This window comes from Penicillium daleae (genome assembly GCF_028827525.1).
Source record: "Penicillium daleae strain IBT 16125 chromosome Unknown utg000004l_segment0_segment0, whole genome shotgun sequence".
In the NCBI taxonomy this organism is placed as follows: Eukaryota; Fungi; Ascomycota; class Eurotiomycetes; order Eurotiales; family Aspergillaceae; genus Penicillium; species Penicillium daleae.
Window position 1 is genome coordinate 933,170 of NW_026623152.1, and position 17,325 is coordinate 950,494.

General features: G+C 44.4%; 3 protein-coding genes across 3 annotated transcripts; 1 reads left to right on the top strand and 2 right to left on the bottom strand.

Moving 5' to 3' along the window:
- Positions 1-2,395: 2,395 nt before the first annotated feature.
- On the bottom strand, positions 2,396-3,590 carry N7458_004051 (uncharacterized protein; the record flags this gene model as incomplete). Its single annotated transcript, XM_056907433.1, has 4 exons — positions 2,396-2,614; positions 2,709-2,861; positions 2,926-3,132; positions 3,219-3,590. The coding sequence occupies 4 exons, from the start codon at positions 3,588-3,590 to the stop codon at positions 2,396-2,398; spliced, it is 951 nt and encodes a 316-aa protein (XP_056768160.1).
- A 606-nt stretch (positions 3,591-4,196) lies between these two features.
- N7458_004052 (putative AP-3 complex subunit delta) lies at positions 4,197-7,439 on the top strand (the record flags this gene model as incomplete). Its single annotated transcript, XM_056907434.1, has 5 exons — positions 4,197-4,314; positions 4,370-4,566; positions 4,657-5,040; positions 5,090-5,318; positions 5,380-7,439. Coding segments are annotated over 5 exons (2,988 nt in total), but the record flags the coding sequence as incomplete, so codon positions are not given.
- Positions 7,440-7,817: 378 nt separating this feature from the next.
- On the bottom strand, positions 7,818-8,172 carry N7458_004053 (RAMP4 family protein; the record flags this gene model as incomplete). Its single annotated transcript, XM_056907435.1, has 3 exons — positions 7,818-7,924; positions 7,987-8,116; positions 8,170-8,172. 3 exons carry the CDS (start codon positions 8,170-8,172, stop codon positions 7,818-7,820), a joined length of 240 nt encoding a protein of 79 aa, XP_056768162.1.
- Between the last annotated feature and the right edge of the window lie 9,153 nt (positions 8,173-17,325).

Consider the following 17,325-nt stretch of genomic DNA (forward strand, 5'->3'; position numbering starts at 1 on the left):
ATTGCAGAGCCTCTAGATCGGGAGAGGAGGGGGGTTGGGACAGGAACTATAAGGTTGACCCTCTTCCTCTCGCTGGGATGCGCATGCAGCGAGGGAGGAAGATGGTTTTAGGGAGGGAATGTGGCGGTGATGTGGGAGGGAGAGAGGAGGAGAAGGAAGTGGAAGTGGAGGTGGTGGAAGAGAAGGCGGATGATTGTCCAGGCGGCGACGGGCTGCTTCGTTGGTGGGGACGACTGGTTGGGCACTTTTTTTTTTTTTTCGTCAGTCTCTCTCTTGAAGAGTAGTCTTTTTTGGCAAGGATTCGTAGTTCGGACGCGGGGGGAATAGGAACCTCGCATTTGACTGGCCCCGCTTTGTATGGAGGCTTGAGGCTTCGGCCTGTGGAAGACGGATCCCCTTGCGCCGATCGAGTTGGAAAAGCGAGCAAAGCTGGTGATAATCCCCGTATTACCCAGGCAAGGGGGGAGGAGGTGTTTGGTAGAATGGAGGTATGGAAAGGGAAAGAAATAAAGTATTCGGAGGTATCCAAACAAGGATACTTCGTGGGGGAATCAAGGCCTCGTGAGTAATAGGCCGTCCGAACTCGGGAACCAGGAGACTAGTAGGAGGAGTATAGAGCAACTAGTCGACTATGGCGAGAGAGAAACGAAGGAGGAGGAAAGGAGGAGAGCAAAAGGGAGATCGAAAGGGAGTTGGATGGAGAGTTTTGTGTGGTTTTGTTTGGGTTTGCATGCCTGCCTAATCAACGACAAGGGAGAGAAGAAAAAAAATACCTGATGACTGCATCTATTTTCGTTGGTTCTATGTATAACCACCAGTTGGTATGTGAATCATCAAAACATCAAGTCAAACTCAATGGAGATTGGGCCTGGATTGGGCAGAATCGGGACCCCGTCGTGGGACCAGGATGACCAGGGATCAGTTGAGATTGTGTCCACGCATCGAATGTATGGAGGATATGAAAGATATAAACTCGACATAGTCTACACAGACAAGAGACGAGACTGTCCTGCGGTACGACGGGAATTATCCCGAAGCCGATATCCTGTACGATGTGTGGTGGTCACACCAGAAAATGGTTCTTTCTCGCCCAGGATGTATACTTTGGGGATACCCAAAAGTACAGGGTATCCTGCACTAGTCAAAGTCTAGAATCCGATCCAGTCTGTCAGGCGCATAGCGTAGATAGACTCTAGTTAGGACTGCAGTGACGATACTCCTGTCGGGTCCAGACGCCACCAGATGGTTCCCCTGTGCCCAGTGCCCAGTGCCCAGTGCCCCTACGAATGAGCCCTCCCGAGAGATCAAGACTGGAGCGATGAACGTCTCTCCTCTTCATGTCAGCCTGGTAACTCTCTACGAGGGAGTGAATTGGTTCCAGTCTGACTCGTATAAGCCGCTGGCTCTCGCCTAACTACTACTAACAGGAACAAGACTGGACTGATCGCTGGAGGAGGAGTGGATCGGCGAGATCCTGGTCGATCTGCTGCCCGACTGTGCCCAATCACCGGCCCCAATCCCGAGCACTTCCAACGGGAATCCCGATTTGGTGATATGGTTCTGGCTATGGCTATACATCGTGACAGCCGACAGGATATACAATGATCCATGATCAAGAGTCAATCACGGACAGAGAACCTATATCCTATGCTACTCTCTCAACCCCTGCTTCCTTCCCCTGGTCGGACAACCGCCCCCCCCCATCATCTCGATCGCTCAACCAGTCTGACTCATACTGCATCCAAACTCCAAAGAGTCTGGTCTCGGTCCATCCATCATCAATTGGGTACACCTCGAGCAGGTAGGAAAGCCACCCTATCAACGGTCGACTACTACGCAGAATGAGAGGAGAGATGAGCCTCACTGTGGGCCCCTTCCCTAATTCTCAGCAATGACAAGCCTCCCGAACGAATCCCCAAAATAGAGTACTGTCCATTTCCCCGGTGCAAACCAGGTCTTACCGCGAATATTCAAAGTCTCCCAAGATCTATGTTATCCCAAGATGCATCAAGATGCCACAGAGAACCACGCTGGATTGGCGCGGCTGAATAGAAACATTCCCGGCTATCACTGCAATCCATCACTGACTCGATGAACAATCCTAGATGATCCCCGACAGAAAACAGCATTCACCAGAGCCATGAAGATCGTTGGGCAGCCCATAATGGTCGGCAACTCAGCGACAATCTGGTCTGGCCCAGCAGCCGCAGTACAGCCACCACCACCACGTACGTCATGCCGTTCAAGTTGGCTCATCTGAAACCAGGCCACAGAATAATGAGTATAAAGTTACAACGGAGACAGCCCCAATACGCCTTGGCATCATGGCAACAAGTAATATTTTTGTGATGTGATTAGGGTATCCAAAGTATAGCATAGTAAGAATGGTCGATCATCATTTGGGTGGCGCCAACCGATTCAGCAGCTCCTTGGCCGCGATCAGTTCACTCCGGCTCGATGCCCAATGTTGATCGTCCACCGACCGGGACTGCACAATGTGCTCAAGTCGCTGAAGCGCAAAGGTCTGGAGCTGCTGGATTGTTTTCCGGGAGGGAACGGTTGGGTCGGCTGGACTTTCGGGCGCATACTTTTGATCAAGCACGCGGGAGGTGGCCTATAGGGACAAGAAAAGAAAAAAAGTAAGAGCCGGATCTAGTCGGAAGATTGTATGATATGAGGGGATCAGTTGATCTCACGGGCGAACATACCAAAACCAAGCCGTAGAAGCCCCGCAGATAATCATCGCAGAGTTCAATACTCCGGCAGAAATGTTGGACCGACTTGCCAGCAAGTCGGGCTGGATCACCCTCGGAGGAGGCGGAGGAGCAGACGTAGAGCAATTCACCAAGCCGGGCGTGAATCTACAAAACATCAGCCACATGAGTCGGCGCAAGTTTGATCAACCATGACAGGAACAAGCCATACATTCCAGGAATTTGGGGCAATCAGCAGTGCCTCTTCCAAGCTGAAGATCGCCTGCGAACCCAGCCCTTGGGATTGGTATAGATCGGCCAGCTCTCCCCAGGCCTCGGCATCCGTGGGGATAGCATCCAGAAGCTGAATAAGAGCGGAAATGGCATCGGCAGGTCTCTGGAGGGAGCGAAGCAGAGCGACTCGGCGTTTCATGATAGGCTGGGAGCATAGAGATGGGGTCAGTCAAGACCATGCGGTGATTGTCTACCCACACCAAGGATAGCCAAGAACGAAGAGTAACTGACCACATTGACAGGATTGTCCGAAAGAATCGTCTCGTATTCCGCCAGGCATTTCTCGAGAGCCGACTTGTCTTTCGCAATCGCTTCTTGGTACAAGCCACGCAGCCCCATGACTCTCTCATTTGAGGGACCAAAGCGGTGACTCAGTCGATCAAGGCATGCCTGTGCGGACTGATCATCTCCAGTTTGTAGGCAGGCGAGGAAAAGCTGTTCAATCCGGTTGTACTCCTCCGCTGTATCCCGCGGGGGCTTGGACGAAGCGGCGAGCGCGTTTAGTGCTGGACCATGTCCGAGAATGGCTGGGGCCTGTTGAGAGAGTCGGAGAGCAGAGAGCACATCGGACCCATTGACTTCTGCATCCGCGAGACCACCCATGACGGACAGTACTTGAAAGGATTGTGGGGAGACAAGACTGGAAGAAACCCGATCAGTCAGAGTCAAGCATAATTATAAGGGGGGCGGTCCCGAAGGGCAACAGGTAGGACAGGAACGTTATGAGCTAATTGGAGGCGAAAGGCGGGAAGGAATTTACTTTGTGAAGTTGGGTTGAAAAAGCAAGTTGATCTCAGCAGTAACCAACGGCGCAAAAGGATCGATGTTCAGAAGGTGATGATGATGACCTGCAGACGGCGAGATGGTGGAGACCTCTCTCTCTCTCTTTCACCCGCGGCTCCGGACATTGAGATACGAAGTCCCGTGATCCTTATCGGTCTGCCAACCCGCCGAGCTCCCCCCCACGTAAACTCGGCATTGCGGCGCACTCGGAGCTCAGCTTTCGGGACGATCAGGGCCACGCGGTACACCGTGCAGACTGTACAGACTATGCTGCGTGGCTAATGAACCTTTCAACAACGTAATATTCACCTTTTGGGATTTGTCGGCATCGTTTAGTCGGTGACAGGCAGACACAATGTGAGTGTACTTCAGACCGGCAAGATAGGTGTGGCCACTGGACTGACCGATCAATCTTGATGGCTCAGGTTCGAAAAATCCCTCTATGACCTGATCAAAGGCCTCCGAAACCACAAAGATGGAGAGGATGAATATGTCCAAAGCTGCCTTCGCGAGTGTAAAGCGGAGATCAAATCCCAGGACATGGGTAGGCACTCGGTACTGAATTCCCCCGGTCAGCTTCGCATGCTGAATCTCGATAGACAAAAAGGCAACTGCACTCCTAAAGCTGATTTACCTGGAAATGTTCGGCTACGATATGTCATGGGCCTCCTTCCACGTCCTGGAAGTAATGTCCTCCTCGAAATACCTTCAAAAACGAGTGGGATATTTAGGGGCGGTACAGAGCTTCCGCCCCGATACGGAAGTGCTGATGTTGGCAACAAATATGTTGAAGAAGGTCCGTTGAACCAGCTGCTGGAGACTCAAGCTTCGCAAGATTACCCCTTACCCCGCTCTCTGTTGTGCAAGGACTGATCAATCTAATCAGGATATCGTGTCTCCCAACATCCCCGCTTTATCACTACCGCTGGCCTCCTTACCACATATTATCACTCCATCACTGGCCATGTCATTACTGCCTGATATTCTCTCTCGACTTTCACATTCAAGTCCGGTCGTCCGGAAGAAATCGATCGTGTGCCTCTACCGCTTTGCGCTGGTATACCCTGAAGCCCTGAAGCTAGGATGGCCCAAGATCCAAGATCGGTTGATGGATGACCAAGAAGATAGCAGTGTGACAACGGCTGCTATTAATGTTGTTTGTGAATTAGGTTGGCGACGACCTCATGATTTCCTTCCACTTGCACCGAGGTTCTTCGAGCTGCTCGTCGACAGCGGCAATAATTGGATGGCTATTAAAATCATCAAGCTAGTGAGTCTTCATTCCTTTTCTACTAGGCTTGAAACGCTAACCGGCTTAGTTCGCGACTTTGACACCTATAGAGCCACGGTTGACCCGCAAGCTGCTGCGCCCGTTGGTCAACATTATTCAAACCACATCGGCAATGTCCCTGCTCTACGAGTGTATCAACGGGATAATTCAAGGTGGGATCCTAGATGGCGAGGAAAATCTTCAAGAAAGAGATGACGTTGCAACTCTTTGCGTTGGGAAGCTCAGAGGGATGATCGTCATCGACTCTGATCCTAATTGTAAGAAACCCCCTCGTGGCGGATTGTGGTTCGTATTGCCGCTGATGATATAAAACAAAAGTGAAATATGTCGCTCTTCTAGCATTGAACCGTATTGTTGCCACACACCCTACGTTGGTGTCTATGCAGCAGGATGTGATTATGGACTGCTTGGATGACCCAGACATTTCTATTCGGCTACAGGCACTGGAGCTCGCCGTTGGGATGGTAACGAGTGAAAACCTGCAAGCGGTGGTAGAGCGCCTACTAGATCAGCTTCGACTGGCTACGCTTTCCTCCCAAGGTAATGGACATGAGCTGGAGGCAGTCCCATCCGTCCACCCGGAATTTGATGATCCGGAAGGGTCGAAGACTTCAGACGTCAGTATCAACACTGCGGTCACCTTGCCAAACGACTACCGAAGTGAAGTCGTTCATCGCATCTTAGATATTTGCTCCCAAAACAATTATTCGGAGGTTGTGGATTTTGAGTGGTACGTCAATATTCTGGTTCAACTCATTCGTCTCCTACCACCATCAGAGGTGGATGATTCTTGGAACTCGGCCTCTCCAAACCAGGAGGCTGCCGCGCCCTCGAAAGTGAGCACTGCTTTCCGGATTGGATCTGAAATACGCAACATTGCCGTTCGTGTGAGAGGGGTACGGGTAGAGGCGACGAGAGCCGCCGAGTCGCTTCTACTAATCGACAATCGATCAACTTTCTTCCCGGCTGGGTCGATTGTCGGTAATGACGTTCTAGGCCCCATATCCTGGATTGTGGGTGAATATGCAAACGATCTTTCCTCGCCTAGTCGGACTCTTCAATCCTTGATCGACCTCTCCAACGTCACCCTGCCCGCGAGAACACTTCAGTTATTCTTGCAGGCCATCCCAAAGGTCTTTGTACGAGTGAATTGCGATGCGGTATCGAGCGATCTGTGGAAGACTGAGACATCTCTCCTTTTGGCAAGAGTCGTGGAGTTTCTCGAAGCATTGTCAGCTCATCCCGACTTGGACGTACAGGAGCGGGTTATCGAGTTTCTGGAGATTCTCCGGTTGAGTACCGAAGCACTGCGTCCTGATGTCCAGGAAATGCCTGTCCTTCTCGCCTCCGTCCTTCCCAGTCTCTTCATGGGTCTGGAACTTAATCCAGTCGCATTCAGTGCCCAAAAGAAGGTGGTCTTGCCTCCAACTTTGCATCTGGAGGAAGCTTTCAATGATGATCTACAGACTCTGTTTCAACGATTGGACAACTCTCAGTTTGACGCAAGTCAGCGCGGCGGTTTGCAAGATTTCTACTATGTCCCTGACCTCGCTATTCCACCTACTAAAACAAGTCTTGGTATTACGTCTATCGAGATTCATCCCGACAGTTCATACCAGAATGTCATTCAAGGCCTGACAGAGTCCCCCGGTGCAACGGAGAGGCGAAAAACTGAGCGCAGAGAACGCTACAAAGACGATCCGTTCTATATTGCCTCCCTGGACAGTCGTTCGGGCACATCAACGCCTCCATTTGCCAACAATTCGGGCGCTGACCCGCTAGACATTGATTCCATTCCCATTGTTGACTTGAAATTAGATTCCAGTCTACCAAATCGTATGGATCGGGATGTTTCTAGAGTTCGCCAGGGACGACATAGAAAAATGGAAGTCGCAGCTGACGAGACTTTCGGAACTGAGGAAGCCCCATCCAGCAATTCACTGGTTGGCTCGGCCGGTGGTTCATCCAGCGCGAAGCGCTCACTACTACAGGTGGATTCGAGTGGCCTGGGGCATCTTTCACTAGCAAGCAACGACGGGCCTGAAGCCATCTTGGCGGAGGATGACGGCGACGTTGAGATGAAGAAGGCAATGCGAAATGTGGAGCAGATGCGTTTGCGCATGCAGCGGGCCTCGGAACGCATTCAATTGGAAGGGATTCCGACCGAAGGAACTCTCGTCAAGAAGAAGAAAAGCAGAAAGAAGGTCACATCCTCGTCAACCCCAGAGGTTAACATTGATGACGGCTCCTCCCAACCAGCAGAGTTGAAGAAGAAACGGAAGGAAAGGAAAGAGAAGTCAGCCAAAGCAAAGAAAGGGCTGCAAACAGAAACAGACATAGGAGAACCTGCGAGGGGACCGTCGGAAGCTCATGCTTAGCACCCCCGTTTGCATCTTGTGGCTCATCTTGAACAAATTGGTCGGAAATCGGAATGTGATTTACAATTTGTCTACAGGGCAGATCATAGCAATCTACAATTTCTGCCATAAAAGTAGCATATTTGAAAGCAGTAAACAAAGTTACGATCTCTTGTATTGCGATTTGTCAATGCGATATCGGATCGTAGGTGGGAAGGGATATAGTACATTGAAGGGGGTGAGGGTTGGGAGAGGCTCTTCCTAGCAGCACCGAAGCAGCAGCCATGCCCGGTCGCAATGGAGTGTTGAGTGTCGGGTGTAGACACAAGATCAAGGTTGAATCGTTCCTAGGGTATCTTCGAATGGAGGGTGGTGTAGGTTGTAGGCAGACGGTTCCTTCTACCCTGTGATTCGGGAGAGCATCGAGGCCACGGTATTCCAGATCTCAGGGACGATCCTGAGCAGCTCCAGAAGGAGGCCTCCGCACACAACAAAGGCCAAAATTACTGAACAATTGGGTTAGATTGGTGATCTAGCTTGCAAGTATGAGCTACATGTCGGTACATACCAACCCAGCTGGTTGAGACAGGCGACTTGTTCTGTTGTTTAGGCTTCGACACGGATGGCCCTTTGCCGCGCTTGGCGGCCTCGTTCTTAGCAAACCTTTCGTTTGCGCGGCGTTGTTGAGGAGTTTGAGCCTGGGGAATCGGATGAGTCAGTTTATCAGAGCCAGTGGCAATGCAAGACTTACCATTGTCGTGGTGGTAACTTCAGCTCGAGATCGAGGAGGTCCAAGATGGGAATGGAAGAATTAGAGACGGAGTCATGAAAACGATGATGATGCATAGGGGCTTCTTATCGTTATCAGTCACAACGCCGCCTAACCCGATTTGGCCAGAAAGGCCACGTTTTATTGCACCCGCGACTCCATCCAAGTACTATAGATGGTACACTATATCAAGTCATGCTCCTAAAAGCTCAATCTATCCTCGAGGTCTGGCATCTCCCTGTATTCATCTTCCTTGTATCCTTTCATTCGGAGAAAATAGACTCATAATCAGCGTTAGCACCTAATTTCAAATAGATAGTAGTAGGCAATAATCACTAAGAAGAACGGTAGTATTACGCGGTGCCTGCTAGTCACTATGAGTAAGTGCGGAGAGGGTAACTTAACTATAATCACCTTTTTTATTATAGAGTACTTTCGGTATATATGGGCCGTGGGCCTAGATTGCCATTTTGAATCCTGCCTGCTTACTAAGTAATCTTCCCGGTTCAACCGCGAAAACACCATCTTGTTTACCCCTCTCTCTGATCTATTAATTTAATCTTCAACGATCTCGTCAATATTGCCTATCTAGGCTAGAGAATACTTAACACTCTAAAATAACCTTAGATATTCTTGATGTCTTTATATAATATTTACTATATACCTTATATTATAAATTCTACCTTATTTCCTGTTGGAATTGGGTATGGTGCATAAAACCGTGGTAGAAATCGTTCGTGCGCACTAATCTTAATGTGTTAGATATCAGGCAAGATGCCTAAGCCGTCAGGCAGTATATCAAGCTAGATTCATGAGTGTCATACAGAGGGCAAGATGCCTAAGCCATCAGGCCAGCATATCAAGCCAGATTCATAAGGCCTATACCAAGACAAGAACGATGTTCTGAATCTCTATAAGCTTTATGCTATTATATCATCATTATCCAATCGGATAATCAGGCATGAATAGATGCATCATAGTCATGCGATCTACATCATCATTACGATTGAATTACATCGTACAATCAAGCAAATGCAAATCAAACAGTTACTGTATGAAATCATCATACATCTAGATCTATCTGCATGAGATCACTATGTATCTAGATGCATTTGGATTGATCATATGCAAGAAATAAGTTTGATAAGTTTGCATAAAACATTGATTATAAATATGCCCTACTTTCTCTACCAAGATCTTATACATATACACACATTAATATTCATAAGCAACAAGACGATTCAATATTGTGAGCAAGCGATGCTGCGCAGGTTGGTAAAGAGGAAGATAAATTAAAGATGATTAAATAAGATCGATTGATCTTTCTTCCTCTTGATTGAATAGGAAGGATAAGTTCAATTCGGCTTGGGATTATAAAGGTAAGAGAAAAGTGAGGTAGGACTGAAGCTTGGTTGATTATATTGAATCTTGCTGATCTGTATGATTGATATCTTGGTAGAGAAAACAGGGCATATTTCTAGTTATCTAATTAGCTACTACTAAAATAGATTGCTAGGTCTTTCGTTCTATATAGGTAGGAGATTAGATAATCTACTACTGTGAGATATTCGGTGTGAGATATAGGGCAAGATACCTAAACCGTCATACAGTATATCTGTGAGATATAGGGCAAGATGCCTAAACCGTCATACAGCATATCAAGCCAGATTCATAAGGCCTATACAAGATGGCTGAATCTCAATAAGCTTTATGCTATTATATCATCATTATCCAATCGGATAATCAGGCATGAACAGACGTATCATAGTATACGATCTACATCATCACTACGGTCAATGACACGATCTACATCATCACTACAGTCAATGACATCGTACAATCAAGTAACCACCGATCAATCAGCTACTGCATGAGATCACTATGCATCTAGATCTATCTGCATGAGATCATCATGCATCATCTAGAACGATCACATGCAAGAGACAAGTTGATTATAAATATGCCCTGCTTTCTCTACCAAGATAATAATCATGTTAAAAACATACAAGCAAGATTCAATACAATCAACCAAGCTTCAGTCCTACCTCACTCTTCTCTCATCTTATCTTTATGATTCTAAGCCGAATTGATTTTATCCTTCCTATTCAATCAAGAGGAAGAAAGATCAATCGATCTTATTTAATCATCTTTAATTTATCTTCCTCTTTACCAACCTGCGCAGCATCGCTTGCTCACAATATCAAGCTAGATTTATAAGGCCTATACAAGATAGCTAAATCTCTATAAGCTTTATGCTATACCATCATCACTACAGTCAATGACATCAAGTAAGACGTATATAACAGTATACGATCTACATCATCACTACGGTCAATAACACGATCTACATCATCACTATAGTCAATAACATCGTATAATCAAGCAACCACCGATCAAACAGCTACTACATAAGATCACTATATATCTAGATCTGTCTGCATAAGATCATCATACATCATCTAGAACGATCACATACAAGAGACAAGTTGATTATAAATATACCCTGCTTTCTCTACCAAGATAATAATTATGTTGAAGATATATAAGCAAGATTTAATACAATCAACCAAGCTTTAGTCCTACTTTACTTTTCTCTCATCTTTATGATTCTAAGCCGAATTAAACTTATCCTTCCTATTTAATTATCAATCAATCAATCAATCAAAATTCATTGGCCTGATTTAGCTTCCTTTACATACAGGTGCTATACGGGGGTTTGTTATCTTGCTTTTCTAGCAGCGGACACAGAGAGAAAGCAGTGGTAGAACCTGCTAGCCAAGCCGCCGGCGAGAGGTAGCAGTGCCTAGGGCCTAGTTCTGCGTTAGGCCTGGCTAACAGCCAGGCTCGCTACTAGCCAATCAGCCTAGCTATAGCACGGGCCATAGCTACAGCCGTAGCTATAGCACGGGCTGCAGAACTAGGCCGCCTAGGCCACCGCCTATGCGTACAAGAAGGGAAGTAGTGCAAACGCAGCAAACAAACAAAGCTAAACAAGCTAAACACTAACAAAGGAAACAGACTAAACGAAAGGAAGGGGAATCGCTATAATCCCCGCAGTCTCCCAGTCCCCTCAATCTCTTAACGCCGCTAACCCCTAGCGGTCGCCACAAGCTACATAGCCCTCGTAGATAGTTAACCCTAACCGTCAAATCCTTCAATCTCTACCGAATCCCCTGCCTTCCTGCTTCCGAACGTCCCTATCTCCGAGCACCCTTATTTCTTCCTCCTATAGTCGGTATCTACGATTCACCGAGATCCCGTATTACTAGGGTGCCTCTACCGCGTAATACTACTCCCCCGTTACTACGTTCTCGGTCGGCCTAATCTCGTATCGATAGAATACTCCGAGGCGTTATACACTATACAAAAACACTACGTCGGCTATAGCCGCTATTATACGTATAATAGAAGTTAAGGAGGACGGGTAGACCTAGTACCCGCCCTCTAGTATTAAGCGTTATCGGGATCCTACTCCTACTATCTCTAGATAAGAGATTATTTATCTTAATCTAAAGGGGAACTAAGAGATTCCTAAGCGTCTCCTAGTCCTCCTAGTTCTTCTAGTATAGCTAGTTCTTATAGTTCTTCTACGCCTATAGCTATCGGGTCTATATCGAGGAATTAGCCTAGAAGCCCTATATTTAGTATAAGTTTAGCTATAAAAGGCCTTGCTTCCTTCCTGCTAAGTAGTTTATCTGTTCTAATAGCTATCGAAACGCCTATACTAGCTAGATATTAGTATATATAATCGCGTAGGTTAACTAGCTAGGGGCAGGCTAATAAGATATATAAGATAGTCTAACGCTCTTAATCGTATATATACTAGTTAGTCTCTATATAGTTAATCTTAGCTAGATACCCTTATAGGGCAATCCGGCCTATACGTAGCTAGATAAGAACTAATATAGTTACCTTTCGTAGTCCCTCCTAGTACTCTAGGACCTTCTTAATTAGCTATTTAATAAGACGTTTAGTTAGTCGCGTAATAGTATAAGGGCTAGTAGTTTATTTCTACTAGGATTACTCCTAGGTAAGCTTAGCTTACTAGCGTATATAGCGTTTAACGGCTACTATAAGGATAATAAAGATATCGTCTACCTCTCTCGTAGTACGTAGAGTAGCCCTTTTAGCTACTTTATTAGTAGCCTTATTACTAGGGATCCCTTTATATATAGGGATCTATCTAAACTCTATATTAATCCCTTAACCTTCGAGCTAACTAGCTAGGTTGCTAGTCCCCTAAAGGTAGACCTAGCTAGAGGGTATACGTAGGTAGTAGAGGGCTCGTAGTACTAGTTAACTATTAGAGAAAATCACTAACCTAGAGGCTAACCTCTCTTCCTAGTATCCTTCTAGTATACGATTCCTAACTAGCATAAGAGATATTTCGATTACGCGAATCTCTACCGAGTATATAGTAGAAATTTCCTTAGTATCTATCTACCCCTAAAGCTTCTATACTCTGTTAGAGCCGACTACTATACTAGCTCCTATACGATCTTAGTATCTACTACCATCGGTATAAATCACTAGGGGCTATAGGTATCTCGCGATAATTTTGTTATACTCGCTAGTCGTAGTCTCTCTCTCCTAGATTACTACCTTTAGAGATACACGCTAGGGGGGTCAAATATATATAATACGGCTCTCCTAGTGAAACTCCCGGCTAGGAACCCCTAGGAGAGCTATAAGGTATCTACCGGCCCTCTAAGCGATAGCCTCTATTAGTGAAAATCTACTAAGCTAACGCTACGCCCTAGTACGCTTATTAATAACTATTAGTAGGATAGCGAAGAGTAGTCCTGTTCGTAAGCGAATTACCGTCTCGCTAACTATCCTTTCTATTAGAATTTATATAGGTATAAGATAGAGCTCTATATATAGAGCGGCTGCTATAGTGGTTTTAAATATACTACTAATTAGGTAGGCTACTTTATATTAAATACTCTTAAAAGGTCGAGAGATAGCTACGCGGCGCCTCTTAGTATTATTATTAGGTATAAACTATACTAATATACTATATAGTATCTATAGGATAATAACTACTTAGTAGATCCTACGTATAGTAGTTACGGAACTACTCTATATAGAAGCACCTAGGGATCTAATAGCGTTTAAACTAATAGACCCCTTCTATAAGAGCTTCTAGTAGTAGTCGTTAAAGGAAAGATCCTTATCTAGCTAGAAACTAAGATATTTAGCCGATAAGGAAGGTTAGATAGTTATTTCTAGTAGGCGAAGAGGTATATAGGCCTTTAAGAGATTCGTAAGAGGATTAATAAAATATACTAGTGAGTATTTTTTCCTATCGAAAACAGACGTATAGGTTTCTACCTACTAGTTAGCCTTCTAGTAGGCTACTTCTAACTATTAGATATTAGCTTGTTTAGACTAGCCGGTAGCTATAAGGGCGGTATCGTCTACCTAGCTATTAGCAAAGACCTCTAGCTTTTCTAGTTAGTTAGATTAGTCGGCGTACTTTTCAATTAGCTCCGCGTTATAGAGTAGGTAGAGGATTAGTAATAGTAGTAAGCCCTAGGGGATACTAGTAGGCGTAGGTATACGTTAGGAAAGGCTCTTAGGTATACGAATCCTTATTAACCTACCGGTTAGGAAGACTCTTACCTAAGGTACTAAGTAGCTAAGCCGGCGTTTTATTCAGTCGTATAGTAGTCGTTTATAAGATATATTATCGTATATACTAGAGATATCTAGTAGTAGTAGAGAAACTACTAGTTTTCTATTACTCTATATAGTTTTAATACGATCTAGTAGGATTTAAATAGCGTAGTTAGTTAAGATCCCCTTTCGGCTACTAAGATAGCCTATTAGAAGAAGATCTTCCGTCTCTACTATATAGGAAATCCTCTTAGTAACTACTACTTTAAGAAATTTAGCTAGCATATTAATAAGCGCTATAGGGTAGTAGGACTTAGCTATCTAGTAGTCCCGGTTACTACCTACCTTACGTAAGACTATAGTAAGAGATTATTAGAAGTAAGACGGATTATAGCTAATACGAATATATATGTTAAAGAGAGTAGTAAGGGTCTCGAGGACTACTAGAAGCTTAATAAGCTTATACTAGAGGCTATTAGGCAAGGTATTATCGCTAGGTGATTTACTAGCGCTAGCGGAGAGAACAGTATCTTCTACTTTATAAAGGGTAACTAGTTAAAAGGAGATCTAATTAGCTAGGTAATTATATTTAGTAATATTAGAGAGATTAGCTAGCGGAGGTATAGGAAAGAAGGCCTAGCGAAAGGCCTAGGTCTTCTTATTAATACTCTCTACTAGGGTCCTATTAGTTATCTTAAGAGATAGTATAATCCTACGCTTATAGGACCCCTGCCTATTACGGGCCTACTTAGCTAACTACTATATACCCCGAGAGCCTTTCTTAATCGATTATTATATACGTTAGTAGTAGCCCTTAGATAACCTCTTCTTAATAATACAGGCTTTTTAGTTGCGCTCTAATAAGTAGAGCTGCTAGTATAGAGGATCTTGGGTACGGCTGAATAGCCTGCGAAGCTTCCTATATTGTTTAACGGCTTCTCTATACTCCTAGTTAAATAGGGGATTCGAGAAGGTTAACGGTATCGCCTAGGGCGTAGAAGCGTTAACCGCCGTATTAACCATACGCAAGAGGGTCCGATATACTATCTTAACTATAAATTTAGTATTAATAGCGGTAGGCGGTAGTAGTAGATAGGTTATGATGGATTTTAAATAGTGGTCATAAAATCCGATTACACATAAAAGAGTATATATGTCATAAGCAGGTAAAGAAAGACTATTATAAGAGAAATAGAGGTCGGCTTATTAGACTAAAAGAAGAGTATAATCAGGTATACTAAATAAATCTACTCATAAGTTAAAAGAGATGTCAAACTTGTTTAATTTAGATAGGAAAACAGGCAGAATTTATAATACGAGGTATTGTGAGATATAGGGCAGGATGTTATCAAGCCAGACCGCCATGCAGCATATCAAGCCAGATTCATAAGGCCTATACAAGATGGCTGAATCTCTATAAGCTTTATGCTATACCATCATCACTACGGTCAATGACATCGCTATACCATCATCACTACGGTCAATGATATCGTAGAAGACGTATACTATTGTATACGATCTACATCATCACTACGATCAATGACATCGTACAATCAAGCAACCACCGATCAAACAGCTACTGCATGAGATCACTATCTGTCTGCATGAGATCATCATGCATCTAGATCTAGGATCTAGAACGATCACATGCAAAAGAGGTTTGATAAAGATTGATTATAAATAAGCCCTGTTTTCTCTACAAAAATCATGTTCAAGACATACAAGCAAGATTCAATACAATCAACCAAGCTTCAGTCCTACTTTACTTTTCTCTCATCTTTATGATTCTAAGCCGAATTGAACTTATCCTTCCTATTCAATCAAGAGGAAGAAAGATCAATCGATCTTATTTAATCATCTTTAATTTATCTTCCTCTTTACCCAACCTGCGCAGCATCGCTTGCTCACAGGTTATGAGCCCGAATTGATCCTACTTCAATTCGGCTTATACCACTTCTTCAATCTTCTATCTTCAACGAAGAATCCTTTACTTTTAAGAGAAACTTCTCTCTCTTAAAGAGAAACAAAAAGCTCCTCCGACTTCTTATTTTCAAAAATTTATACTCGATTTTTACCGGTCGCGTCTACTTCTCTATACGAAAACTAAGAAATCTCAACTTTCTTGACAAAAACAATCATTTTTCAAATATTCAATCAAGTTTTTTGAACTCAAAATGATCAACAAACACAATATCGATCCTCTCAAAGGAGAAGGAAATTATGTTGCCTGGTCTATCCGAATCAAGGCAATTCTTGATCAAGAGAGACTGATCGATGCGATTCTACATGATTACACAAAGCTTCCTGCTATTCAGCAAGGCCAGATTCCTAATCAACACTGGTCTTATGAAAAAGCAATTGCTCTACCACCTGATCAACGATCACCTGATTGCAGAAATACTGCGATTTGGTCAGGAAGAAGATCTGGTAGACCTACAAGATCTACTAGCCCTGCTGAGATAGGCCAAAATGAGCTAGTTATTCCATCTGATAAATTCAAAACTATTGATCAGATGAATCGAGACGCTCTATCATCAATCAAGCTATCATGCAAAGATGGCCCACTCTTTTGGTTAGGAGATACCACATCGGCCTACCAAGCATGGGTTACCTTGGCTACCCAATATCGACCTAAAGGCTTTACTACCGAATTCCTTGTGTTGAAAAGCCTATTCAATAGTCAATTAGGCGATTTCGATAGCATGCATGATTATCTCACTGAGATAAGACGCCTGCTAATCGAACTGGCAAGCCTAGGAATCGATTTCCCAAAGCAAATCGTATTCGCATGGGTTCTCAACAATCTTGACCAATCATACGCACCGATTATTCAAAATATTATTCAATCTCTTCGCAGAGACTCTGATTCTTATACGATTGAATCGTTATTCGCCAATCTGATTGACGAATCGCGTGGTCATATTCAATCAAGCGAACAAATCTTCATAGCTGATAGCCATCAGCCTAATCGACAGAACAAATATCAGGCTCATCGCAAGCCTAATCATCAGGTAAAGCACTATTCAAAAAATCGTCAGGCTAATCAAAATCGTCGAATTAGCAAAAAACCATGGAAAAAATTGTCAAATTCTGGCAAATACTGTACGCATTGTAATATGCGAAGCCATACAGTAGCAGATTGCTGGTATCTGCATCCTTCTGGCAGACCAGCTAATTGGATACCTAGGGCAAATTGGCCTAGATCCAATCAAAATAATCAAAGATTTAATCAACAAAAGAAGATGATCACAGCAATGCTCAATGAGCAATCTGACGAGGAAGAAATCCACGTCACTAGTCATGTGACAGATTACCCCGCAGAAGCTGAACATCAAGAAACCTCGGCTAGCAACCTACTGCCTACTAGCCTATTGGCTAATGATCCAATTGATCTTGACGGTGATATCTGTTATACACCGATTAGTCCAATTGACTATCGATCAGATTATCAGATAGAATCTGATATACCCATGACAGAGGCACAGCCAATCAGGCATGGCCTACCAATCTTTGATGATC